This window comes from Propithecus coquereli, unplaced genomic scaffold (genome assembly GCF_000956105.1).
Source record: "Propithecus coquereli isolate 6110/MARCELLA unplaced genomic scaffold, Pcoq_1.0 Scaffold118, whole genome shotgun sequence".
Lineage (NCBI taxonomy): Eukaryota > Metazoa > Chordata > Mammalia > Primates > Indriidae > Propithecus > Propithecus coquereli.
Window position 1 is genome coordinate 2,347,808 of NW_012135858.1, and position 26,962 is coordinate 2,374,769.

Below are 26,962 nucleotides of genomic sequence, written 5' to 3' on the forward strand. Positions count from 1 at the left end.
AAAATTAACTCAAAATGGATTAAAGACTTAACAACTTAAATCTAAGACATGAAACTGTAAAACCAGTAGAAGAAAACAGGGGAAAAGCATGTTGACATTGGTCTTGGCAATCATTTCTTGGATATTACAACAAAAGCACAGAGCAACAGAAGCAAAAATAAATAGGATTCTAGCAAGTGAAAATAAAAGGATTCTGCACAGCAAAGGAAACAATCGACAGAGTGAAGAGGCAACCACTGGAATGGTAAAATATATATCTAAACCACACATCTGATAAGGGGTTAATACCCAAAATGTACAAGGAACTCAAACAACTCAACAGTAAGAAAACAAATGACTAGATTTCAAAATGGGCAAAGGACCTGGATATACATTTCTCAAACAGAGACATACAAATGGCCAGCGAGTATATGATAAGGTGCTCAAAAACACTAAGCACCAGGGAAATGCAAATCAAAACCACAACAATATATCACCTCACACCCGTTAGGATGGCTATTATCAAAAATATAAGAGATAAGTATTGGCTAGGATATGAATAAAGGGAACCCTTGTACATTGTTGGTGGGAATATAAATGGGTGCATCACTATGGAAAATATTAATAGTATGGAGGTTCCTCAAAAAATTAAAACTAAAACTACCATATGATCTAACAATCTCCCTTTTCTTAGTATATATCAAAAGGAATGAAATCAGTACCTCAAAGAGATACCTGCACTCCATGTTCCTTCTAGTATTATTCACAAAAGCCAAAAAATGGAAGCGACCTAAGTGTTCCAGAGAGGAATGAATAAAGAAAATGAAGTATATACTACAACAGAACACTACTGAGACTTCAAAAAGAAAATCCTGCCACTTAAGACAACACAGATGAACCTGGAGGACGTTATTCTAAGTGAAATAAACCACACACAGAAGACAAAATACGTGATACCACTTATTTGAGGAAAGGAGGGATATGACATTATATTAGTCAAAGGGTACAAAGTCTCATTTATACAAGAGGTTAGTCCTAAAAATCTATTGTATGGCATAGTGTCTATAAACAATGCTGTACTGTATATTTACAATTTTGCTAAGAGGACAGGTAAGTGTTCTTATCACAAAAGATAATATTAATAATAAAGAGAATATGAGGAAACTTTTGGAAGTAGTGGATGTTTATTGCATAGATTGTGGTGACAGTCATGTATATATTATATATGTATAGCTATTTGTATGTCAATAATATCTCAAAATGATTTTTAAAAATTGTGTGATATAAATTTTCTGGAACCTACATTTCATAAATAAATGATTAAGTATGGGACAAGGAGAGCAACCATGCATCTAAAAGTTATTATTCCTTTTTTTCTTAAACGTTAATAAAATATGGTAGAGGAGGCCCGGTGCAGTGGCTCACGTCTATAATCCTAGCACTCTGGGAAGCTGAGGCAGGACTGGCTGAGGTCAGGAGTTCAATACCAGCCTGAGCCAAGAGCGAGTCCCCGTCTCTACCAAAAATAGAAAAAATTAGCTGGGCATGGTGGTGCATGCCTGTAGTCCCAGCTACTCGGGAGGCTGAGGCAAGAGGATTGCTTGAGCCTAGGAGTTTGAGGCTGCAGTGAGCTATGATGATGACATTACAGTCTAGCCTGGGCAACAGAGCAAGACCCTGTCTCAAAAAAAAAAAGAAAGAAAAAAGAAAAAAAATATACAGTGAAGGAAAACATGGGATATTAAAAAACAAAGCTGCACAATAAAATTGGTACTTAATGTCGTGTAACACAAAACATTCTAATAAATATACAGATATACATAGCCCTTGTCACTAGCATCTTCAATTTTGGAAAAAAAATATTTGCTTTCCATGCTTTATGGTACCCTGAATAAGGGAGGACTAAAATTAAAATTCTGATTTTTCAACAAAACCTAGAAGGTGGCAAAGCAAGTAGAAATTTGTGGTATAGTAAAATCATACCAAGGTCTTCATTTGCTGGAGTAGAATGTTAATACACATCAAATTCACAATGAAGGAGACATCACAACTGTCTTAGAAACAGACAACTATAAAACTATATTACCACAAAGAGTTATAAGGTGGCATAACTCCCCAAACTGGAAGTCAGATAACCCTCTCTGATCACAATACAAAAAAAATTTTTAAATTAATAATAAGATAGCCACACACATCCATAAACTCTTGCCTTAAATGAAAAAGCACCCTTCCTGGTTCTGTTAAAAAAGACATCAAAATAGTCTATATGATCACTGATAGCAATAATAAAAATAGTCTTAGATGCATATATTTGAAACGATCAAAGTTAAGCTTTCAGTTGCACTGTTTTTTTTTTTTTTTGGTTGAGACAGAGTATCACTCTGTTGCCCTGGGTAGAGTGCAGGAGCAACTGCAACCTCCAACTCCGGGGCTTTAAGCAATCCTTCTGCCTCAGCCTCCAGAGTAGCTGGGACTACAGGTGGATGCCTCAATGCCCAGCTGGGTTTTTTCTTTTCTTTCTTTTTGGTAGAGCCAGAGTCTCATTCTTGCTCAGGCTTGTCTGGAACTTCTGAGTTCAAAGCAATCCTCCTGCCTTGGCCTTCCAGAGTGCCAGGATTACAGGCGTGAGCCATTGAGGCCAGCCCACAGTTAAGCTTTCAGAGTTAGGCAGAAAAATAAATAACAGAAATGAAACAAAACCAAACAATGTACATAATGACACACAGAAGAAAAAAGCAGTAGTGATAAGTAAAATAAAACTGAACTCTATATGTATTTTTGACAGACTTAAAATAGACAAGCCTTTGATTAGGAAGGCCAACCAAGAAAACAGGAGTGAGACTTAACAAAAAAGACAAGTCAGGGCTGGGCGCGGTGGCTCACGCCTGTAATCCTAGCTCTCTGGGAGGCCGAGGTGGGCAGATTGTTTGAGCTCAGGAGTTCGAAACCAGCCTGAGCAAGAGCGAGACCCCATCTCTACTAAAAATAGAAAGAAATTAATTGGACAACTAAAAATATACAGAAAAAATTAGCCGGGCATGGTGGCGCATGCCTGTAGTCCCAGCTACTCGGGAGGCTGAGGCAGGAGGATCGCTTAAGCCCAGGAGTTTGAGGTTGCTGTGAGCTAGGATGACACCACGGCACTCTAGCCGGGGCAACACAGTGAGACTCTCAATCAAAAAAAAAAAAAAGACAAGTCAGGCAGAATGGTATGCACCTGTAGTCCCACCCACTCAGGAGGCTTGCTTGAGACCCGGAGTTCTAGATTGTAGTGCAATTATGATTGTGCCTCTGAATAGCCACTGCAATCCAGCCTGGGCAACACAGTGAGACTTTCTCTCTCAAAACAAAACAAAACCAAAAAACCCAAAAATGACAATGTTTAACTAAAGATAGGGCATTCTTCTTAACACTATTTAAATTGGTGACAAACACAAGTTTCTAAATCATTCCAAGAGGTTATTAGTATTGCCACAATACAAAAAATTAGACAATGAGAACTCCAATCTCAGTAATGAAGATAAATGCAGAAAACTTAAAAAACATTAATCCTGTGATGCTTTAAAAGAATAGCACTGTGACCAAGACGTGTATCCCAAGGACACAAGACTGGTTCAGTACAAGGAAATACGTTAACAACAACTTTTATATACTTCAGCAACAGCCAAATATGGGGGAATAAGAGACCCATTTATAACAGGTAAAAAAACAAAACAACTTAGAAACAATAACCAAGTAGGTTAGTAACTTTAGAAGACCTAAATATATAAAAACACATATTCCTGGAAAGAAAAGACCTGATATTATAAAGATGTAAATTCTTTTCCAAAGTAATCTGTGAATTCAGTGTAATCAATGTCAAGCAAAATCTCAACAGGGTTATTTTATAAAATTTGATAGACCCCAAATTTCTTCTGGAAAGGAACAAAGATACAAGCCTAAGCAAGACAATTTTTAAAAGGTGAAAATTAAGGGTCAAGCTTCTCCCTACCAGTTATAAAAACACTGAAAGTATTCATTCAGTGTGTATGTGCTTGGATGCCAGAGACAATCACCATAAAGACAGACAATAAACCAAATCTTGTGGAGTGTGGGTCAAATAACATAATGACGTATAGAAATGAACCATTTTGAGACAAGTGATAAAAAGGAAGTAACAGTGTGTTATCATACAAATTAACGAGCCTAATTAGAGAAATTAACAAGGCTCTTGGAGAAGGAAGCAGAAGCCTCACTGGCAGTTATGTGGAGGTCAGATTTTTATTATAAATTTAACAGAAAGCTACAGAAATGTTTCAAGAGTGACAAGATCTGATTTACAGTTTTAATATCACTCTGACAAATACTATTATATCAAAATACAATAATCAGAATTGTACTATTATTTAAAAGTACAGGATATGTATATAAATGCATTAAAAATACTAAAAAGATGAATATCTAACTATTGGTAGTGGTTACCACTGGCAAAAGATGTGTGAAGGGGAACTTAAACATTTTGCTTTGTTGTTAAAAAAATTTTACAATAAGAATTTAACAAAATATATTTTTACTTTCTTTTATCCCACATTAAAATAGGTCAAATATTACCAAGATGTAAAGGAAACAGGCACAACATATCTTATTTCAATAATCTGCGTAGAGGGCTGGGTGTGGCTGTAATTCTAGCACATTGGGAGGCCCTAGGCAGGAGGATTTTGCCAGAGGCCAGGAGTTTGAGATCAGCCTGCACAACAAAGTGGAGACCCTGTCTCTAAATAAAAAGAAAAAAAAAAAAAAACCAACAAAATTCTGCATAGAAAAACAATGACTTGTGTGCGAAGACAATTACCAGGACTACACATCATAGTAAAGAGCTGAAAACAACCAAAATGTCCATAAAATAGAAGAATTCCAAATAATGGCACAGTCATACTACAGAATACTATATAGCAGTTAAAAGGAATAACAGAGCTATCTGGACTTGCAAAAAAGCCAAGACAGTGTTTCATGAAAACTTGCATAAATAATTTCAGGATACAATAGGATTTCATTGGCAAGAATACTGCATTCATATTCATACACATATGTAATTATGTAAACTACATGTGTAAATACAAAAAGGTCTACTCTAGAATGGTATCTTTATTGAGGGAAGGAAGGAGTAAAAAGAGGTACTTTTAAGACTATAAACTTCCAAAGGGATTGACTTTAAAGGTCTAACAGACAGATACAAGGAAAGTGAGGTCCAGGACCATCAAGGGCCTTGTGCTGTTAATCTAGAATGGCACAAGCACAAGGAAGTATACAGTAGAGCAGTAAAAGATCCTCACTGCCAATGATCCCGAAACATGAACCTTAAAGCCCAAAGATACAATATTGTTTCACAAAGCCATATTTGTTTTCAATATTAACTTAGTCATTTATAAAACTGAAGCATTAGTGATAGTTCACAAATGTTATCTCCACTGACTTGAAAAGAATCCCTTAAACTAAAAACAACAAAAAAAAGGCAGTACTAAGACAAAACTCACTGAAAGGCCTTCTTCTTCCAAACTGGACATTATCTTGGAACAAAGTTCCTCACAGCACAAATTCTCTTCTGCTGTTGCCACCAAAGCAGCACAGCGAGCAAATGCTCTATATAATTCTGACCAAGTTCTAATTAAGGTCTTCATAGTGGCCTAACAATAAAAAAGAAATTTCATAAATGTGTATCTATGTATCAAACAACTGACAGAATCAATACATCTTTAACATTTTTAAAAAACAGTGGAACATTTAATGTGCCACAGAAGAGATTAACATAGGGTAATAACACCCCCTCCCCAGTTCTAATTGAAAAGATGAAATAATGCCAAAAACATCAGCAATTATCAAAGATCCAAAGGAACTTCTCTCTTCTTTCACCATTTCCCTTTCTCCTAAGCTAATAACAAAGTCATAAGGAAGTCTTATTTTAGGAAAAATTACTGTAGAAGTTCATTATGAAGAGTGAAATACTTCCAGAAAAGCACAAATTCCTTACACATAAAAACTTGACAATGCCTTACCACTGGAAATTTCTGTACTGAAAAAATATGGTTTATTGGTAAAATCAATGCACCATAGATGGCACTAAAATTATGTTCTAAGGCATCACCTTGATTCACTTCATTGGTCTGAAATAAGAAAAATAATGAAGAAGTTAGACAAATTATCATCTAATTCTAATCCTAAGTAGTAACATAACATATGCAGTAGGTATAATTGTGTCTCCCAACGAGGAGATATTCAAGAGATGTTGAATTCCTAACCCCTAGAACCTGGGAACATCACCTTATTTGGAAATAAGGTCTTTGCAGATGTAATCAAGTTAAGATGAGTCATACTGGATTAGGGCAGGCCCAAATCCAATGAATGGCGTCCCTATAAGAAAGGAAAAATTTGGATTGATGCAGGGTTGACTACCACATGAGGATGGATGCAGAAATTCAAGTGATGTGGCTACAAGCCACAGAAGGTCAATGATTGCCAGCAACCACCAACTGAGAGGCATAAATAGATTCTCCCTCACAACTCCAGAAGAAACCAATCCTACTTAACACCTTGATTTTGGATATTTGGTCTCCAAAAATGTGAGAATAAATCCCTGCTGTTTTAAGCTATGAGTTTGTGGTAATTTGTTAATAACAGCAATCCTGGGAAAGTAATGTGCTATGTTTTAGTCCTAAAAAAGAATCCCAGAGGCGACTCTGAAATCTTCTACTATACATACATAGCATTCAAACAAGGACTTAAAAAACGAAGGGTCTCTGCTATCCTTCCAACAGTGGAAGCTATTGAGGAATGTAAACTATTTTTCTTCCAGAAGAGTAATGTTTAATAGTGTGCTACCTTGAGTAGCCGAAACAAGAGCTACTTCCCCATAATGTAAAAAATTTCCTTTCAGTCTTCATTTCACTTTTCAGTTACAGTGGAATGAGCCAGAGAATACGTACTTCTAATTAAAGACTGATAAAGAAGCTAAAAAATCATGAATAGTGACAGAACTTGTGCTCCATTCCCTGTCGATTTGCTAAGTATTCAAATGAATGGATTAGTGAACTCTTAAAAAATTCTTGACTTAGGGGGATACTATATAGCTCTGAGGTAATGAGCAACATGGCTTGACCATAGGAATATATAGCCTAATTAAGATGAACACTGTTGGCCAGGTGCAATGGCTCACGCCTGTTAATATAATCCTAGCACTCTGGGAGGCAGGGGTGGGAGGACTGCTTGAGCTCAGGAGTTTGAGACTAGCCTGAGCAAGGGTGAGACCCGATCTCTACCAAAAATAGAAAAATTAGCCAGGCATGGTGGCACAAGCCTGTAGTCCCAGCTACTTGGGAGGCTGAGGCAAGAGGACTGCTTGAGCCCAGGAGTTTGAGGTTGCAGTGAGCTACAATGACACCAATGCACTCTACAGAGGGTGGGGTGAGGTGGGGTGGAGGTCACAGAGCAAGACTGTGTCTCAAGGGGAAAAAAAAAAGACCACTGTTATTATCACCTATTAGTACAACTACTGAGAGAACTGAATATATAAACAAGAGAATTTATACATATTATGTGTGAGCCTTCTAATTTTATAATCATTACTGGAGAAAATGAACCTGATTAGTCCCCATTAAATTATACTTTATCAGTAAGCAGAAATGCAATGAAATCAATCCAAAGAGAAGATGATTTACCAATTCCACTAGAAAAAAATATTTAACATCATCTATTTACATTCAAACTTCTATTCATTTCCCCATGTTCTGCAATAAGAAAAGAGGGGAAAATACTCTCTAAATTTTGGGGGAAATATGTAGCAGACTTACAGCATACCTGATTAATCAATTCAGTTAACGGAGTAACTATAATACTCCACATTCTCCAGAGATGCTCCTTGTTTTCCAATTGCTTTGCATTTTGATTAATAACATTTAAAACAGAGTCACTGAAAGCTAATGGTGAAGTTGGACCAGAAAGAACACAGCTTACAAGTGCTTCAAGATTGAGAAAAAACCTGAAGAAAAAATTATGAACAATGCATTAACCTGTACTTTTTGCAGAAATACATTAGTTGAACTTTAATAAAATTCTAAAAATAGTAACTGACACGGAAACAAAAAATGATAAATTCTAAAGTCATTTTGATTTTTAAAAACTTATGAAATTATTGTTTAAAAATCTCATTCATTACATACTTTTCTATTTGAAGTACAAGCTTACCTTTCATCTGCTATACCACATTCCAAGAGATTGGTGAAAGTTAACTGAATTAAGAACAAAGCTGGAGTCCCCTGAAGAAGAGAATGAAGTCTTATCAGTTACAAAGAATAGTATACTTGTTTTCTACAATCAGTTATGTAAGAAATGTAATTTTTACAGCATGAGTGAGAAATTTAACTTTTGGCATTACTTAGAATATGACAAAAATGATAGTAAATTTATTTCCTAAAACTACACACAAAAATCCGGTCTTTTATATTCCTATCATGGCTGATTTCCTCTACATGAGAAATCAAGAAATGGTGAGAGAATCCAGATATAAAAACATTAACTTAAAATTGCTAGACTCACAATACCTACATCTCATATATAGTAAGTATATTTTACATTATTAAGTTAATGTTCTTAAGTTTCCAAAACTTGTAACAGTAACTAGCGCTATTATTATATATAAACAAATAGAAAATATTCCTTCTAGAGTCTTTTACAGAAATAAGGAAAATATTTTCATTATTCACATAGCACCATATTATTTAATTCTTACATTAACTTATTACTTTGTCTATCAAGTTTTCCCTTTAGTCAACATATTTCAAATCCACTACTCTCAGAATTTTATAATAAGTTATCACTTTTTTTTAAAGAAAGGGAAATATAAAAACTTTTTTGGCCAATCTTTATATCATTACATTTAAGATACTTGCATTAAGAATATCCATATTAGCAACCTGATATGCTGGTGAACCTAATACTTTCTGAGGAAGTCCTTTAATTGTAATTTCCATGAGGACCTAAGAAAGAGAAAAGGTTTTACAGTAAATTAGCCGTAAAAATATTACTTTCCTTAGTAAAAATCTGCTAATGTTAACTATTTTTAATTCAACAATTTATTACAAGTATTGTCCACTCATTAATCAAAATATACCCATTAACAAGAATATATTCACATTAGTTTAAGTTCAAACACAGAAATACAGAAAGGAAAACGAGAGAGTCCTTAATCTCCAGGGATAATCAATGCTTTCAGTTTGGAGTCCATTTTCCTAGCTCTTCTGAATTTCCGTATATGTAAGTACACAGAAAAACACATAACTTCCTTGGGCTGTTATACATTCCTTTAAATCATTAATTAAGATATACTGTGTGTAAATTATTAATGATATTAAACTTTGCAACTGACCTTTAATTTTATTTTGTTATGGAGTTTTGCCATTAATATACGTAGATATTGCTATATGAATGCCCATAATTAATTCTGTTAATGGACCTTGAAGCTATTTTTATTTTTTTATACTGCTGAAAGAAATTCTGCAATGAATTAAATCATCCCTAGTACCTGAAGCAAATATTCAAAGAATTACTAACTAAAAGTTGTTTCTAAGATTGCTAACTCAAAATCTGACTGAGCCAAACTGTCCTCCAAAAATATTACAATGCTGGTAGTATTAACATGCACTACATAATTCGAGGGTCATAACAATATGACAAAGGATTATATTAGTGAAAATATGCTTTCACATACTATCATTTGAAAGACACCAATGATAACAATAGATGGCATTTATTTTCTGCCTGGCCCATAGTACTCTGAATGTATCAATTCATTTAATCTTCAAAGCAACTACTGCAATGTTCACTTTTTACAAATGAGGTAATATAAAGCCAAGAGAATAAAGCAACTACTGCTATGTTCACTTTTTACAAATGAGGTACTATAGGGCCAAGAGAATAAACTGACCAAATTCACTCAGCTAACAAATAGTTGGGCCAGGATTTAAACTAGTCTGCTCCAGAGCCCTTGCTATTAATTTCTACACTATACTGTCACAGAACATATAATTGTCATAGTATATAAAAGAAACAGAATCAAAAAGAATTTAAATAGAGTATTGTTTGTTCCATCTGCAGCTTATTTTGGGGGGCTCATACTATTATAAAAATTATATCCAGGTTGGGCGTGGTAGCTCATGCCTGTAATCCTAGCACTCTGAGAGGCCAAGGCGAGAGGATTGTTTGAGCTCAGGAGTTCGAGACTAGCCTGAGCAACAGCCATACCCCATCTCTACTATAAATAGAAAGAAATTAGCCCAACAACTAAAAACAGAAAAAATTAGCCAGGCACGGTGGCCGTGTGCCTATAGTCCCAGCTACCGGGGAGGCTGCGGCAGGAGGATTGCTTGAGGCTAGGAGTTTGAGGTTGCTGTGAGCTAAGCTAATGCCACGGTACTCTAGCCCTGGCAACAGAGTGAGACTCTTGTCTCAAAAAAAAAATTATATCCAATTCACTTTTCCTTCTGTACTATATAGGTTAAAAAATGTTTAATATCAAAATCATTATCTTGGTTAAAGAGAGTTAATTTAAAACAATGTACCAGCTAATTATTATTGGTGCTCAGCAATCTTGTCATAAAATTATCAAACATTTTAGTTTCTTTAGTTCAAGTTTCACATCCTTTACCTCGTTTTCTCTGTATGGTTGACTCATTTTCTTATCACGTTAAAGATTTTTGTAGTTACTGTTATAGCCATTTACTTTATTAAAAAGGTTTTGAATGACTCTAAAGTCAATATAAGTCAATAATGGCATTTATTACCACAGGACTAAATTAGAGATAAATACTTGATATAAAAAATGTCTTTCCTGGCTGAGCACGGCAGCTCACGCCTATAATTCTAGCACTTTGGGAGGCTGAGCTGGGAGGATTGCTTGAGCCCAGGAGTGAGGCTACAGTGAATTATGATGACACCACTGTACTCCAGTCTGGGCAACAGTGAGACCTTGTCTCTATTTTTTAAAAGAAAATCTTCCCAAACTTAATCTGTGCAATATCTCCAATGTAAAATTCAATCTCAAAATATGGTTTTTAATGTCCAACATATAGGTATTATACTCACCAGTGTTTTGGACACAGGAAATACTTCAGACCTGACTATGCTTTCCAAAGATTTTATTAAGAGGGTCAAAATTTCAGAACCTGGTCTCTCTTTTTTGTTACCTATCAAAAAGCAAAAGGAAGGGTGTAGTATTTTTAGTGGTGAATATATGCACTTAGCTATAAAAAATTATTTTTTACTAAAATCAACAATAAGTGCTTTTTTAAAAGTACAGTTGACCTTTAAACAAGTTTGACCTGCATGGGTCCACTTATACTCAGACTTTCTTTCTTCTCTGCCACCCCTGAGACAGCAAGATCAACTCCTCCTTTTCCTCCTCCTCCTCAATCTACTCAACATGAAGACTTTTATGATAATCCGCTTCCACTTAATAAACAGTAAATATATTTTCTCTTCCTAGGAACATTTTTTTATCTAACTTACATTATTGTAAGAATACAGTATATACTACATATGACATACAAAATATGTTAATCGACCTTTGGTGTTATTGGTAAGGTTTCTAGTCAATAGTAGGCTATTAGTCATTAAGTTCTGGGGGAGTCAAAAGTTATTTGTGGATTTGACTGAATGGGGGTTGGACACCCCTAAACCCAGCACTGTTCAAGAGTCAACTACAAATTAAATTCTGGAAGCCGTGATACCATATAAAGATTTTAAAATACATTTTATATATGAAAGCCAAACAATTCACTGGATGCTATAAAAATCATTTATCATTTGATGAGTACAACAGTGCATACCTGATTCAGTAACTGACTTCACCAAGTTAATGAGCTCCTTCCAGATAGCACTGACAACTGCATCTGTCAAACCAAATAAACGAGTATTTTTAATAAAGTACATATGACTAAACAAAGGCTCTCCCTTTTGTTCCTTATACTAAAGAAATAACAAATTGAACTCAATAATTTAATTTCCCTTGTGATATTCAACACTTTAATAAGTTTATAAAACATTATCACCTCATTTTTGTTTAAAACAAACATGTTTTTTAAAAGGACTATAACATGTTAACACTGGGTTGTATAACTAAGGGTAACTGCTTTGTCTTTTTTCCATCATCTTTATTTCCTGAATTTTCTTTGTTATATAACTATCACTTTTGAGATAAGGAAACACAAAGATTCAGAAGGATATCTGACAACCAATAGATAAAAATTATGTGATTCATCGCCCAATCAGTTAAATAGCAAACTATTTTGAAATTTCGGTTCCTATTTCATACACCATAGAACAAAGAGGTTTAGATGCAGACGCTGGAGCCACAGACTCCACAGGTAGAGCATGAATGATATAGCTCCACCATTTATTATGTGACTCTGCATAAGTTATTTACTTCTCCACACCACCCAGTTTCCCCATTTACAAAACAGACTAACACAGAAGGTTGCTGTGAGTATTAAATGAATATATGTAAAGCTCTTGTTGCATAATCTGGCCAATAAAGTGGTATCATTTAAGTATCTGCTATTTTATCTTCCTTTTAAACACAGCTTTGAACAAATAATGTAAAAATTTCTCTTAAATATTTACCAGAGGCATCTTTTCCAACTGCAACAAAGCTATCATGAACAGCAGTGATAAGTATATTTGCATGTTTGGAAAAAAAACAAGGGCTGCTGATTAACGGATGTTCAAGTGGCTCTGAAAGAGGAAGAACAGAGGATGATTATGCAAAACAAATAATGTATGAAATAAATTTCTTACTATAAAATTTTACATGGTCTATTAAGAGATATGTTTTCTATTAAAAATATTAATAATTATTTCACACACTATTATAAAGCGTTTTGGCCGTGAGGAAAATAATACTTCTCCTCAACCTAACACACTGAGTTCTGGACTGTTTTAATAACCGAAATTAGGCTGGCCACGGTGGTTCACGCCTGTAATCCCAGCACTTTGGGAGGCCAAGATGGGGGGATTGCTTGAAGCCAGGAGTTTGAAACCAGGCTGGGCCACACAGAGATCCCATCTCTATATTAGAGGCCTCATCTCTCTAAAATTAAAAAAATTAGCCAGGAGTGATGGCGCATGCCAACAGTCCTAGAGCTTAGGAGTTCGAGGCTACATTGAGCTATGATCCCACCACTACACTACAGCTTGGGTGACAGAACAAGACTGTCTTTAAAAACTTAAAAAATAAATTATTTTAAAAATATTTAAATACCTAGGCTCAGTACAAGTTTGTTGTGCTTAGCAAAACTCAAGACTTCTGGACCCAACAAAAAGTGAAGCAACATTTCAAGTCCCAGAAGTTGAATGGAAGGAATCGCAGCCATTCCACCTAAATTCGAACTCAAGTTCAATCGTGGAGTTACAGGGGTTCCATATGGGGAAGAAGCACCTTTAAAAAAAAGAAAGGGTAAGTTATGTAAGCTTATTTTATATTAGCTACTCAAGTGCATATATTTTATTCCAATAAAATATACCTTGAAATATTTTTAGTTTGACTTTCTCAGGCATTAATCTATATCTTGAAATATTAATATGCAGGCCCTTCTGTAACTTAAATATAAAAATTTAAAAGACTCAGAATGACATAAAACATTAAACAAATAACTGTCTTTTAATAGGAGACATACTAACCCATATTTCTTGTATGTGCTGTACTGTTTATTAATAGCACTAAGATTCTGTTTCTGACACCAACAGAATTTCATGTTAGCCGTTCTGAACTGTTCGTTTGTAATGTACTTCATATAATGTGGTAGGAAAACATTCATCTTTTCTAACCACAATAATACACTCACAACAGTAAGTAGTAACATAAAGAAAACAAACAAGAACATAGATTTTTTGGTAAGGGACCTAAAAATTATGAAGTCCTTCATTTCATGTAAAAAACACTGAGCAAAACCTCTAGAAGCCTTCTGTAAAAGAGGAAAAAAACAAGAATATCTACTGCTTACCTTTGTGTATAGGAGTCATAGGATTTAACCCTGCAGAAGCAGCTACACGAGATGAATTGCCTTGAGGTAAAGCATTAGAATCAATGCTTATTGTGCTTTGTATCAGAGGCACACAAACCTATTGGGGTGAAAGTAGGGAAAATGTCTATTTGAAAACTGAATAATTGTGGTATTTTTTAAAAAGCTTTGCATAATATAAATTTCTTTAAAAAGCAATCCTAATTCTCTTGATATACTGAATTTTAGTAGTTGTTTTCATGCACAAACAGGCTAAATAAATGAAATTTAGGAAAATGAAAATTTTTATTACTATTTGCCCTAAATGTGTATTATCTGTATCTTATATACAAAAACTTTCACAAATAATGTCTGAGTTTTACACATTAGCAGATTCATTTTAACTTTTATAAAACACACTCTAGAGAATATGAACTACGACAACTGAAAGCTCTTTTCTAAAATCATTCTAGTACCAGTCACATCTAGTCACTGAATATACTATTTCAATTAATGTGTTGGACAAATGAATAAGATTAGCCTGTTACAACTGTTATAGTGATGGAATTTGGAAAGCTCATTATGATCCCAATTACATATTAAAAGCAATGTCCCTCCTCAATTACTTCATGTTATATCAAATTTAAAAGCCTCAATATATTAAAAAATTAAGAATTTACTAAAATGACTCAAGTACATTTATTATTAAGTCCCCCTTTCCAAAACGCATTCAGACAAGGACTACCTATCAGAGTTACTCCTTTTCATTTAACTGTAAAAAAAAATTCAGAAACCAAGGATGAGAATAATTGCTGAAAAAAGGGTTTAGGTAAGACTAAACTTTATATCTAAATACTAGTAAGGATATCAAAATCCAAAGGAATTTATAAAATCATTTTCCAACAATTAAAAAAACTACAATGGAATTAAATGGTTATCATGATGTAGCCTAGAAAAAATGAGAAACAAAAAATAAGAATTGATCAAATTTGATTATCTCTCCAGTGTAGCACTTGATTTCTGTTTCACCAATGCTGATTTTACTCTCAATTATACTCTAAACCCCCTGGGAAAAAGTCCTTTTTACAAATCATTATGCTTCTAGATATTTGAGTGTCTGCTGATTAAAAAGGCTTTAGTAAAGGCATTCCATTTGCGGCAACTGAAGAATATCCTTTGCAAGAAATGAAGTTCTGTGCCAGGTAACAGATCTTTTATACATTGTAGTCTGCTAATACTTAGCAAAAATTGGCAAGAATTTAAGAGCACATTAATTAAAAAACACATAGAGTAATTACAGTCAACACTTGTAACGTTACCTGTTCAAAATTAGCAGGAAGATGAGGTCCAAGTCTCATCAGTAAATACCACCAGACTTCTAGTTTTGTTAATGCTAGAGTTTCTGTTCTTACATGGATGGAACTCAAAGGCTGCATTAACAACTTGAGTCTTTTTGCACTACATAGTATATCTTAAAGGAAAATAAGCACAAGTAAAAGACTTAAGAGCTAAAGATAAATTTTAAAAATGAGCTAAGCAACAAGTCTCCTTTTACCACACCAAGAGATCAAAAAACTAAAAAATCACCAAGCGGTTTTTGCTCTACCAAAAATTTTCACTTTGACAAACTCCAGTACAGATGGATCAAAAACACTTAATAAGACAACAGTATACTTAAAAAAGCAATAGGTATATTTATTAGATATTGTGTGCCAGGGGTGATTTTCCCATCAGGGGACATCTGGCAATGCCTATAATTACTTTTGCTTACAACTAAGCGAATGCTAACTGGCTTCTAGTCAGCAGAGACCAGGGATGCCGTTAAACTTCCTACAAAACCCAAGACCGTCCCCAACAAATTATCCAGCACAAAAATGCCAAAACTTTGAGAAATACTGTCCTAGCTGCTTTAGCATTCTAATTTTCCCCATGTGACAAAGAAATGTAGGCATAATTTTAAATTATGTCAAAAAAGGCTATCATTTAAAAAAAAAATCAACTAGTCATTTATTCTATCAAACTATATTACTGTTTTGGCCACTGATTCCATTTTGGAAATCTAAATAGATTTATTTAGATTTAAGTCTGCCCTACCTTAATAATGAGGTTTTTAAAATTTAGCATAAAAATTAAATCTAATTTTTAAACATTTATACCAGAAATATACTGTATGAAGAGGACTGGGGAATCAAAATTAACATAGTCTGTGCTCAAGTAACTTGTCAAAAAGACTTGAAAAGGATTTTGAAACATCAGTCAAATCACGTATTTGGTAGAATGGCATTCATTAAATGTTTCTTACAACTACTCTGCCATTTAGCTATTTTGATTAACACTTCTATAAGAAAATAAAGTCAGATCACTGTGCAAACAAGTCCTCTAGTCAGAGACACCTTCCTTTTTTTGACTCCTATTCTATTCATGAGAGTGACTCCATAATATCCTTCTAGTAGCAAAGATTACTAGTTGCCATGCAATAAACCAGTCTGCTTTTATTACAAAACCTGATTTTACTCAGGACAGTGATGGGTGCCCAATTTTTAACTTCTTTTTCTAGTCTGCCATTAAGCCATTCTACCCAATGAGATTTAAGTGGAAGTGTATGTGGGGCTCTTTATAGGTAGCTGACTCAGCTGGGAAGAGGTCCTTTTTGCTCTTCTGCCTTCCCTCCCTTCCCATAGTCTGCATTTAAGGCATACTGAAGATGACAGAACAAAAAGATGGCCTTCTCATTCCCTGATGACTTTGTGAATCCATACTGGTCACAGACTCTCTAGCTCTGGACTTATTTCAAACAAGGAATTTCATTTACTTTCTTTGAGCCATTTCTATTTTATGCTTTAATATGCAAACATACATAATCCCAACAGATTTTAGTTCCTAATATTACTTCACATTGCTGGGTACATAAGATAAACCCAAATACTTGTCTGCTCATAAACCAAAAAAAGGTGACATTTTCAGTTAAAAATTATTTCCAAAAATGTACTTTTAACAAAAACATGGTTAATGCACATCATCTTACAAAACACTAAAAAGAGGAAGAAAAGGGATTACTAATGGTCTTTGGCAGAAAAAAATATAGGACTAAAATCAACATTACCCAGCAGATCTTGTAAACATATAATACTGATTAAATCTACAATTAACTACCACCTAGTTAAGTACTCATACTAACTTTTGAACTAAATACTCTGACTTACAAATATATTACCAAACAACTCCACTGGACAAGATATGGTTAAGGTAAAACCAAAAGGAATCACTTCCATATATTAACACGTTAGCCCTCTACTAGGTACTTTTCTAGAGATTCTGAAAGAAAAAAGGTCACCAGTCACTGATACTTTTATTCCATGGCAATCACAATTGTTTCCTACCATCTATTGGCTATGTGTCCTTTGGTAAATTAATCTCTCTAAAACAGCAGTAATACTTGTATCTCAGATCCATTGTGAAGATTAAATAAGATGTGCACAAAGTACTCAACTCAGTGCTAACAAAGTCACAAATGGCATTCTTCATTTTGTTCTGTTTTTGAAATAATGTGAAACAAATTTTACATTTGTGTTTTTCAATGTCTAGCCTTTGAATTCTATTTTCACTACAAATTTATCCCACTTCCCTCAAAATAAAAAAATTCAGTGATAGCTAAGTTTCAATAAAAAGTACAAAGAATCAGAAAAGCTTCATGTTTTTATCTTAAGTTAAATGAATTTATAGAAAAATCAAAATAGGTAGAATATTATTTACTTACCTGGATTTAAAGCAAAATTATCTATTAAACTCTTCCAAGCAATAAAAGCTATTTTTTTTATCATGGGTGCTCCACTACGAAATCCCAGTTCTTCTAGCTGTAACAAAGAATTGATGAAACTCCCACTTCGATGCAAAGTCTAAAAAAAGAAAATAATTAAAGTTATTTATCTGCATGAAACAAAATAAAGGCATTATTATCATTCATTTATCTATTCATTCACTTAACATATGCTCTCAAGACCTCATAATCTAACAGAGAGACAAAAGACAAATCACACACAAAACATAAAAAGATGTGTTAAGTGTAATAACAGATATGTAAAGTCTCAGGTACTTAAGAAAATACTGAACTCTATACACATTCAAAATTCAATGTCAAAAACATAAAGCTCGATGAAGTAAACACATAACAACATTTCTAAAACATTAAATTAAGAAGGTAGATAAATCCCAAATTTTATCAAGGTAACCACCAAACACATATTTATAAGAAAAAATATAATCAATATTAGAGAAAAATGTTGAAACCTGAAACTAATAAAAACAAGCTTTTCAAACAGACTGAAATAGGAAGGAATACTGATGCATGAAACTCATGCATGAAAAAGAAATGTAGAAAATGGTAATGTCTGATAATAAAATGGCAAAAATGAGATAAAAACCAAGAAAACTGGGTAACTCCTAAAATACTTCCAAATATTATATGATTCAAATGGGAACACTAAAAAAGAGTGTAAAATGGAAAAATGACAAGTAAACAATGCATCACAAGAAAAAATTACATAAACAGTCCTAAGAGTCTATATAAAGCACATGGAATCTTCACAGAATATAAATAATAAAACTTTGAAAATAACAAAGAATCCACAAGAAAACTACTAGATCTAATAAACAAATTCAGCAGAGAACAAGATCAACATATGAAAATCAGTTGTATTTCTACACACCAGCATAAACAAGGCGAAAGGGAAATTAGGAAGGCAATTCCATTTACATAGCACCTGAAAGAATTAAATACTTAGGAATAGATCTAGCCAAGGAAGTGACAGACTTAGATGATGAAAACTACAGAGCGTTAAAAGAAATTAAAGATGTAAATAAAGCAATCTGCAGATTCATTGCAATCCCTATTAAGATTCCAACAGCCTTTTTCAGAGATTATAGGTAAGACAATTCTCAGATTCATATGGAATTCCAACAGATTCAATGGCCAAAACAATCTTGAAAGGGAAATAAAACTGGAGAATTTCACTATAAAACTATAGTAATTAAAACATATGGTAATGGCATAAAGACAGGCATGAAGGCCAACACAACAGAATATTGAGCTCAGAAATAAATCCTTGCACATATGCTTAATTCATTTTCGACAAGAGTACCACAATCATTCAATAAGGAAAACAGTCTTTTCAAAAAATGGTGCTGGGAAAACAGAACATCCACATGCAAAAGAATAAATGTGGACCCTTACCTTACACTATTTCCAAATATTAACTCAAAATGGTTCAAAGATCTAAACTGAACTATAAAATTCTTAGTAGAAAACATAGGGAAAGAGTCACAACACTGAATTTGACAACTTCATGAATATGGCACCAAAAGCACAGGCAACAACAAAAGAAAAAACACATTGTACTTCATCAAAATTAAAAACTTTATGCAATGGATACTATTAAGAAAGCCTAAAGAAAAACTACATAATGAAATATTTGCAAATTACATAACTGATAAGGGATCAACATGCAGAATATGGCACCAAAAGCACAGGCAACAACAAAAGAAAAAACACACTGTTCTTCATCAAAATTAAAAACTTTATGCAATGGATACTACTAAGAAAGCCTAAAGAAAAACTACATAATGAAATATTTGCAAATTACATAACTGATAAGGGATCAACATGCAGAATATATAATAAACTACAACAACAAAAATACAACCAATTCAGAAATTGGTTTTAACATTTACCACAATAAAATAAGTACACCCCAACCCAACGCCAAAAAAACTGGCTGAATGATTCTCATTATTCACTGTAGTTATGTTCTATAAGATCACCTCAAACGCTGAATTAGTGATTTTTGATGGCTCCTATGGGAAACACAGGGTTAGATTTCTTTGAGTTTCTGGTCACAACATTTTGTCACCTGTTCAATATATAACCTTGTTTTACATGTTCCTGTTAGATGATACCTTATTTTATATTGTTGATTCCCTAACATCAAACTCAAGGACTGTAACTTGTTCCTGAACAAAGCTTATTTTTACCACTGGGTAAACATCACAGCCTTCCTTCGCTTAGGAACTAGACAGCACTTTGCCCTATGTCTGAGGACCATTTTAACTAGTGAAATCAAGAAAAAACACAGAAAATGTGGCACCATATGAAAAGGATACTGTTTAAGGTATGAGAGCTAAAAAAAGGCAGAGCATAACCTTGCTTGACTTCAACTGGGAACACGTATGTTAGGAGACTCAAATTCTTTGTGCTCTGGCTGTCTACAAATGACAGAAAATGCTATGCCAAGTAGTGATTTGGAGCTTACAAGTAAATTTTAGTGAGTAGGCAAATTTGTAAGGAAGGCACGCGCAAATAGTTAGGATCAACTGTACTAAAGAAAGGTAAGAAATGAAAGGGTATGGCACACAAAACCTGTGGACTGTTCATTAACTGTGCACTTACCTTTCCAAGTAGTTTAACAAACAAAGGCCACAATTTTAACACATAAGTCTCATTTTTACTCATAAATAGTTTTTGGAGTTCTGAGATTAATTTCTGCAAACAAAAGCAAAATTATTTGCCAAATAAACTCTTGGAAAGGAAAAAAAAATCCAGTATCAAAATTTAGAAATAAGTTTCAAAAATGGATTCCCACAGCCAAATAATTTTTCCCATAATTAATACAAATACCTCCCAAAAAACCCAAAATGAAAACTCTGAAGCATATAGCAAATCTGAAAGAGTTTTACAGCAAATATTTGAATATAAACACCTAGATTTTACCATTAACACTTTCTATGTTTGTCTTATAACTATCTGGCCATCCTACCATTTATCAATCCAACGTATTTTTTTCCTACCACTATACTTTACCCTAAAAACTTCAGAATGCACACCATTAACTAGAGTTCAAATAACAGTACATTAATCTTCTCACACTAATAACAAAAAAATACATTAATAGCTTCATGGCCAACAGACGTGAGAAAATTTTAGCTCAAATTCATGAAGAATTTTATATATGCTATTAAAAATGAATAAACTCATCAAAATAAAACAATTTATGAAGATCTTGCAGTAGACTTGAAGTATAACTTGGAATTATACTCTGAACATTGCCAAGAGGCCTCCTGAATTTAAAAAACAAATAAAACCCCAGGTTTTAGAATCTGGAAGGCAACCTCACTGCCTGGATTACTGCAATATCTCCTGACTGGTCTCCCTGCCTCCTACTCAACCACCCAACTATAGTCTATTCTCAAAACAGCCAGATCAGTACAGCCAGTGATTCCTTCAAAACTCAAGTCATTGCATGCCACTCCTAGGCTCAAAATCTTTAAATATGGCTTTCCGTATAACTCAGAGCAACAACCAAATCCTTACAATGGCCTTCCCAAGGACCCATGTATTGGGTCCTCTCTTCCCCCTTACCCTCACTCACTCTACTGTTGCTTTACTGCCCAGTGGCTCCTGTGTATACCAACCAGGCACACAATCGTAACAGCAAGGCCTTTTCCTCTCACAGTTCTCTTGTGTGGAATGAGCTTATCCCGCATTATCCACACGGCTATCTCCTATACTGCTTTCAAATCACTGTTCAAATGTGCTATTCTTTTATCAAATCTGAGTTTTCCTCTATTAGAATACAAACACCTAGATTCTACTTCCCTGTCCACCTCACCATTCCTCTCTGATGGCACTCACTATCCAGTCCTTGCTGTTTTCCATAGTGCTCTTCACTTAATGCATCATATACTGTATTATTTCTCCCACTGGAAAATAAACTCCATAAGCACCTTTTGTTCACTGCTATATTCAGTGCTTGGAACAACACAATGCATATAACAAGTGCTCACTAAATACATGTTATAAAAGCAAAGGTCAGAAAACCTAAAACCTGAGGTAAGTAATAACTAGGAAATTGTACAGACTAAGTTTATGTGCATTAAATTTCTATCTGTTGGCATTATGCAGTAACAGCCCAGACAGCACTTAATCAGTACTCTCCCTTTTTTGGAAATATAATCCCATTTAAGCAAAGCTGGTTAAAAAAATACAATGCCTTTCTACTTCCCATTCACTGGGGATAGGGTAAAATGCACAGACTGTAGTAATAATGAATAGACAACTTCCTTCCTTATGGTTATGTAGCAGCAATGTGCCTACATTAACTTAAGCAATTCTTTTTTTTCCTGTACCACAAGATATTAGGAAATTAAGAAATTCTTTAATTCAAAGCTAAATTCCTAGATCATAATGCAGTTATATCAATATAAGCCCAGACTGCACTTCAAACTTAGTACAGAACCCTCTGATTCAGTATCCAGAAAATCCTTAAATTAATACTTACAGTAGTCATAAGCTGCTCCGTAATAGACGCTATTTCTTGCTGTTTCTTAAGCAATAATGGCATTCCCATCTCCAGAGCAGTGGCTCCCCGCAAATGTACCTTTTGTGCTGAATGAACCACTAACGGTATGACCAGTTTTGCCCACCTCACTGACTCTTCTCCCATGTGAACTGGAGCTTGTTCAATTAGCCTACAATAGAGAAATCAATGAATAGTTTAGCTTCAGTTTTTAAGTCTAAACTACCAGGAAAATAAGTGACACACAGAAATATGCATAGCATGGCCCATTTGTTTTAGAATACGTACATATATGCATACACGTACAAGAAACAGATCTAATATTTACTTGCTAATTTGCACATTTCTATATTGTTTTTGTAAATTTTTAAAATACGAACACATTGTCTTGTCTTCAGATTAAAAATTTTAAAATATAGTCATCTCTTGGTGTCTGTGGGAGATTGGTTCCAGGACCTCCCAAGGATGCTCAAGTCCCTGATATAAAATGGCATAGCACAGTCATGTCCCACACAAGATTTCAGTTAATGACAAACTGCATTTACAACAGTGATCCCACAAGATTACAATGGAGGTGAAAAATTCCTATCACCTAGTGACATTGTAGCTGTCATAAAGGTTGTAGTCCATTATGTTAACATTTTTGTGACGATGGTGTAAACAAACCTACTATACTCTTTCACATAAAGTATAGCACAATTATGTGAAGTATATAATACTTAATAATAAATGACTATGTTACCGGTTTAAGTATTTACTATACCATACTTTTTGTTGGAGTGTACTCCTACTTGTATTAAAAAGTTAACTGTAAAACAGCCTCAGGCAGGTCCTTCAGAAGGTATTCCAGAAGGCACTGATATCACAGACGATGACAGCTCCACTCCTGCTACTGCCCCTGAAGCCTTCTAGCAGGACAACATATGGAGGAAAGACAGTGATATTGATCACCCTGACCTTGTGTAGGCCCACGCTGATACATATGTTTGTGTCTTAGTCATTAACAAAAAAGTTTAAAAAGCAAAAAAAAATTTTTTAAACAGAAAAAGCTCATAGAATAAGTATCAAAAGAAAATTATTTTTGTACAGGTGTACGATGTGTGTTTTAAGCTAAGTGTTATTACAAGAGTCAAAAAGAAAAACTTGTTTATGAAGTAATAAAGTTACAGTAAGCTAAGGTTAATTTATTATCCAAGAAAGTTTTTTATAAATTTAGTGTAGCCTACATGTACAGTGTTTACAAAGTCTACAGGGGTGGACACTAATGTCCTAGGCCTTCACATTCACTCACAACTCATTCATTGACTGACTCAGAGCAACTTCCAGTCCTGTGAGCTCCATGCATGCTAAGTATCCTATACAAATAATACCACTTTTTATCTTTTATACTGTATTTACTGTACCTTTTCTATGTTTATACACAAATACTTACCATTGTGTTACAACTGCCTATTCAGTACAGTAACATGCTGTACAGGTTTGGAGCCTAGGAGTAACAGTACTAAGTTTGTGTAAGTACACTCTATGTTTCCACCAATGACAAAATCACCTAATGATGCATTTCTTAGACCATATCCTCATCATTAAGCGATGCATGACTATATTTGCATATCACCTACACACATCCTCCTGTATACTTCGAATCATGTCTAGATTACTTATAATACCTAGTATGATGTAAATGCTACATAAACAGTTGTTCTACTGTATTGTTTAGGGAATGAAAAGTCTGTAATAGTCAGTATTGTGAGTATTTTTAATCTGCAGTTAATGTGGAAGCTATGGATACAAAGGGCCAATTGTACTAATTATCATTATACTATCAAATTTAATATTTTTATAGAAGAGAACTGTGATATAATTTCAGCATTAATCAGAACATCAGACCACTAGGTAGTTAAAGCAAATAGCTCAACAACTAAAGAAAACTCTAAAGAATGAAAAACAAGGGGAAACAGAAACCATCAGAGTATGTCAGAGTTTGTGCTGTTAGTATGTCTGTTTAAGAACAGGGATGGGTAGGAAGAAGGCACTTTTCTGTTTCCTACTGGGCACTGTAAGTGCCTTCCTAAAGAACCCCTATGGTTCACTAATGGATTTATATGATTTTTTTAAACCCTTACAAAAGCTTTAACGGAGATGATTTTTTAAACGAGAACTGTGTTATCAGCAGGAAAATAACCCATGTTTACTTTTAAAACTGTCTCAGTAAAAATAAAACTTAGCAACTTATGTATATCTACTTCCACCTTCCAGTTATCTTTTTTCTTAAGTCTTGTGGCCTAAAGGACAGTCCCCTCTTTTAACGTCTATGCCCAATTTAAATCCCAAAAGTCCATTCCTTGAACTAAATTCTAAATTTACTGAATCTATTCTTCTAATTTGCACAACATCCAAATGCATACCTTATGATAACATTTAATGCTTCAAAATCAACAACGGCAGAATGCATCTCTCCTTTATTAAATAGTATTTCTAATGAATCAATTATACTGGGTACCTAAAAGACAGACCAAATAAATACAAATCAAATAAGCTTGAATTGTTTTTACTGGCACAGAGTTAAGATGACATACACAAAAACTATACTCACCATTTTGCCAACAACTTCAGGAGGAAATGTCTGCTTAGATATCACCCAAAGTGCCCTGGTACGTACATTTTTGTCTGGACTCTTGACAGTATCATTCAATTTTGAAAGCAGTTCTTGAATATTTGCCTCTGAAAAACAAGCAGTTTTAATTTTAATCGTATAGAATAGTTTATATTCCTTAAAAATCTCAAATATAAAAGTAGAGAAAAATAAAGTACTCTTTAATCATAAAATTAAATGCATATCCAAAGAGAAGGATCAAAGAATCACTGCTGACATCAAACTTTCCCAAAACACAAAATTCAGATTAGACGGGAAGGTATACTCAGAGAAAATAAATAGTAGACTCCAAATAACAAATAAATAGGCATTTATGCAACTAAAATTAACTATAGGTATCATTAGTAGGTTTAAACACAGGAGATGATTTTTGGCAAGATGCTGTAAATTCTACATCTCTGCTCCAAAATAAACTACTCCTGCTTTAGGTTGCTAACACTTCCATATATAAAAAAGAACAAACAGTAACTTTTCCCTCAGAAAAAAGAAGCAGTAACTTCCTGACATCTTTATTATCTATTGCTAATTTCTCCTCTCTAAAGATCGCTTCCTAGGTCTCCTTTACAACAGCAAACTATTAACTACATAGATCAACAGTTGAGACTACTTGAAAACTTTGAAAGCATCAGGTTCTGTGCTTTCACTACCACTTTCAGTTTCAAATTATCCCACATTTACCACTATGCAAAAAAACTTTTCAATTCAGCATGTTCCTTAGTTCCTTGCTTGAATAAAGGTTTCCATTTTTATAGCAATGTTAAAATATCCTTATTTTTTTGTTTTTAAAATGCCCTTATTTTTTAGAACGAATGATAGTATCAAAGTTAGAGCTATGTTTAGGTGATGATGATAATGTAAACATTATTTCTTTCTTAAAAGCAAATCCTAAACTACAAGTTATGAGACTAATCCAGAGGTAACAGTGCTTTCAACAGTATCAAACTATACTTTAAACTTAAGACTTTATTTATACTCCAAAAATATTAATAGTCATAATAAATTTATCTACCTGATAATTCTGAAGTAATTTTGGGATTATATAAGCAAAACCCCAAGGCTTGTAGAGCAGCACTACTGAGCTCCGAGTTTTGACTGGAAATATGAGTCTACAAAAACAAAATGACATTACAAACAAGTGCAATTGTAAATCAATTTTTAGAAAGCAAAGCTGATTACAAAACAAGCAAATGCATTACATTTTAATCTGATCAAAAAATCATTTTGTGAATAGGCAAAAAAGGAATAAGATCATAAGCCATGTATACAGCTTGGCAAAAGGAAGAGGGAACTCAATGAAGAGAGCAACTCAATGAAGATAAAGAACATTTCTACACTTGTGAAAGCAAAGAAAAAGTCAACAGATGAAAGATGCTAAAGATACTAGACATGGGGGAAGGTGGCTCAAGGGTGCCATCGTCCCTTCCTCCGAGAGAGGGAGGTGTATGGGGGGTGGGTCCAGCCCCCAGTGCAAAAAAAAAAAAAAAAAAAAGATAGTAGACATGAAAAAGGGAGCAAGGTCTCTACAAAAAGAGTAAGCAGAAGACTCAAATGCAAAAGCTGACATTCTGGTTTTAGAGTGGAGTCTGACACCTCTTCCTCCAAGATTGGAAGAGTGAAGTGGTTGGAATGTAACATTAACTAAGTATCTAATATTTGCTAGCTTCCAACATTATCTCAATATTAAAGTAAAATATTTTTTAAATCCCTACTTTATAGATAAAGGAATTTTAATCCATGTCAATTTAGAATCCAAAGCCCAACCCATACTATGCCTGTAAACGGTATAAAAGCCCAAACCTGTCAAATGGAGTCTCGATATATTCCTTGACATTTACTCATAACCCTGTGCTCTTTCCTCGTAACATTTTCTACTCCAAAGTTATTTATTTTCAAAATCCCCCATATCTCTTTGAATCAAACATCCAAGGAATCCTCCATTTTTATTCTTGAACAGGGAG

General features: G+C 34.1%; 1 protein-coding gene across 2 annotated transcripts in view; it reads right to left on the reverse strand.

The window, feature by feature from the left end:
- Positions 1-26,962, reverse strand: part of RIF1 (replication timing regulatory factor 1) — a 60,131-nt gene that overhangs the window by 30,187 nt on the left and 2,982 nt on the right. For both annotated transcript variants that reach the window (XM_012659415.1, XM_012659407.1), the window contains exons 3-19: positions 26,014-26,110; positions 24,945-25,072; positions 24,757-24,851; positions 22,334-22,523; positions 20,446-20,538; positions 17,761-17,899; positions 15,323-15,474; positions 14,007-14,124; positions 13,265-13,441; positions 12,628-12,738; positions 11,835-11,897; positions 11,092-11,192; positions 8,901-8,987; positions 8,197-8,267; positions 7,810-7,990; positions 6,012-6,119; positions 5,493-5,642 (exon numbers count right to left, since the gene is read on the reverse strand). In XM_012659415.1, coding sequence (XP_012514869.1) covers positions 5,493-5,642; positions 6,012-6,119; positions 7,810-7,990; positions 8,197-8,267; positions 8,901-8,987; positions 11,092-11,192; positions 11,835-11,897; positions 12,628-12,738; positions 13,265-13,441; positions 14,007-14,124; positions 15,323-15,474; positions 17,761-17,899; positions 20,446-20,538; positions 22,334-22,523; positions 24,757-24,851; positions 24,945-25,072; positions 26,014-26,110 — 2,061 coding nt within the window. The remainder of the gene's footprint in view (positions 1-5,492; positions 5,643-6,011; positions 6,120-7,809; positions 7,991-8,196; positions 8,268-8,900; positions 8,988-11,091; positions 11,193-11,834; positions 11,898-12,627; positions 12,739-13,264; positions 13,442-14,006; positions 14,125-15,322; positions 15,475-17,760; positions 17,900-20,445; positions 20,539-22,333; positions 22,524-24,756; positions 24,852-24,944; positions 25,073-26,013; positions 26,111-26,962) is intronic.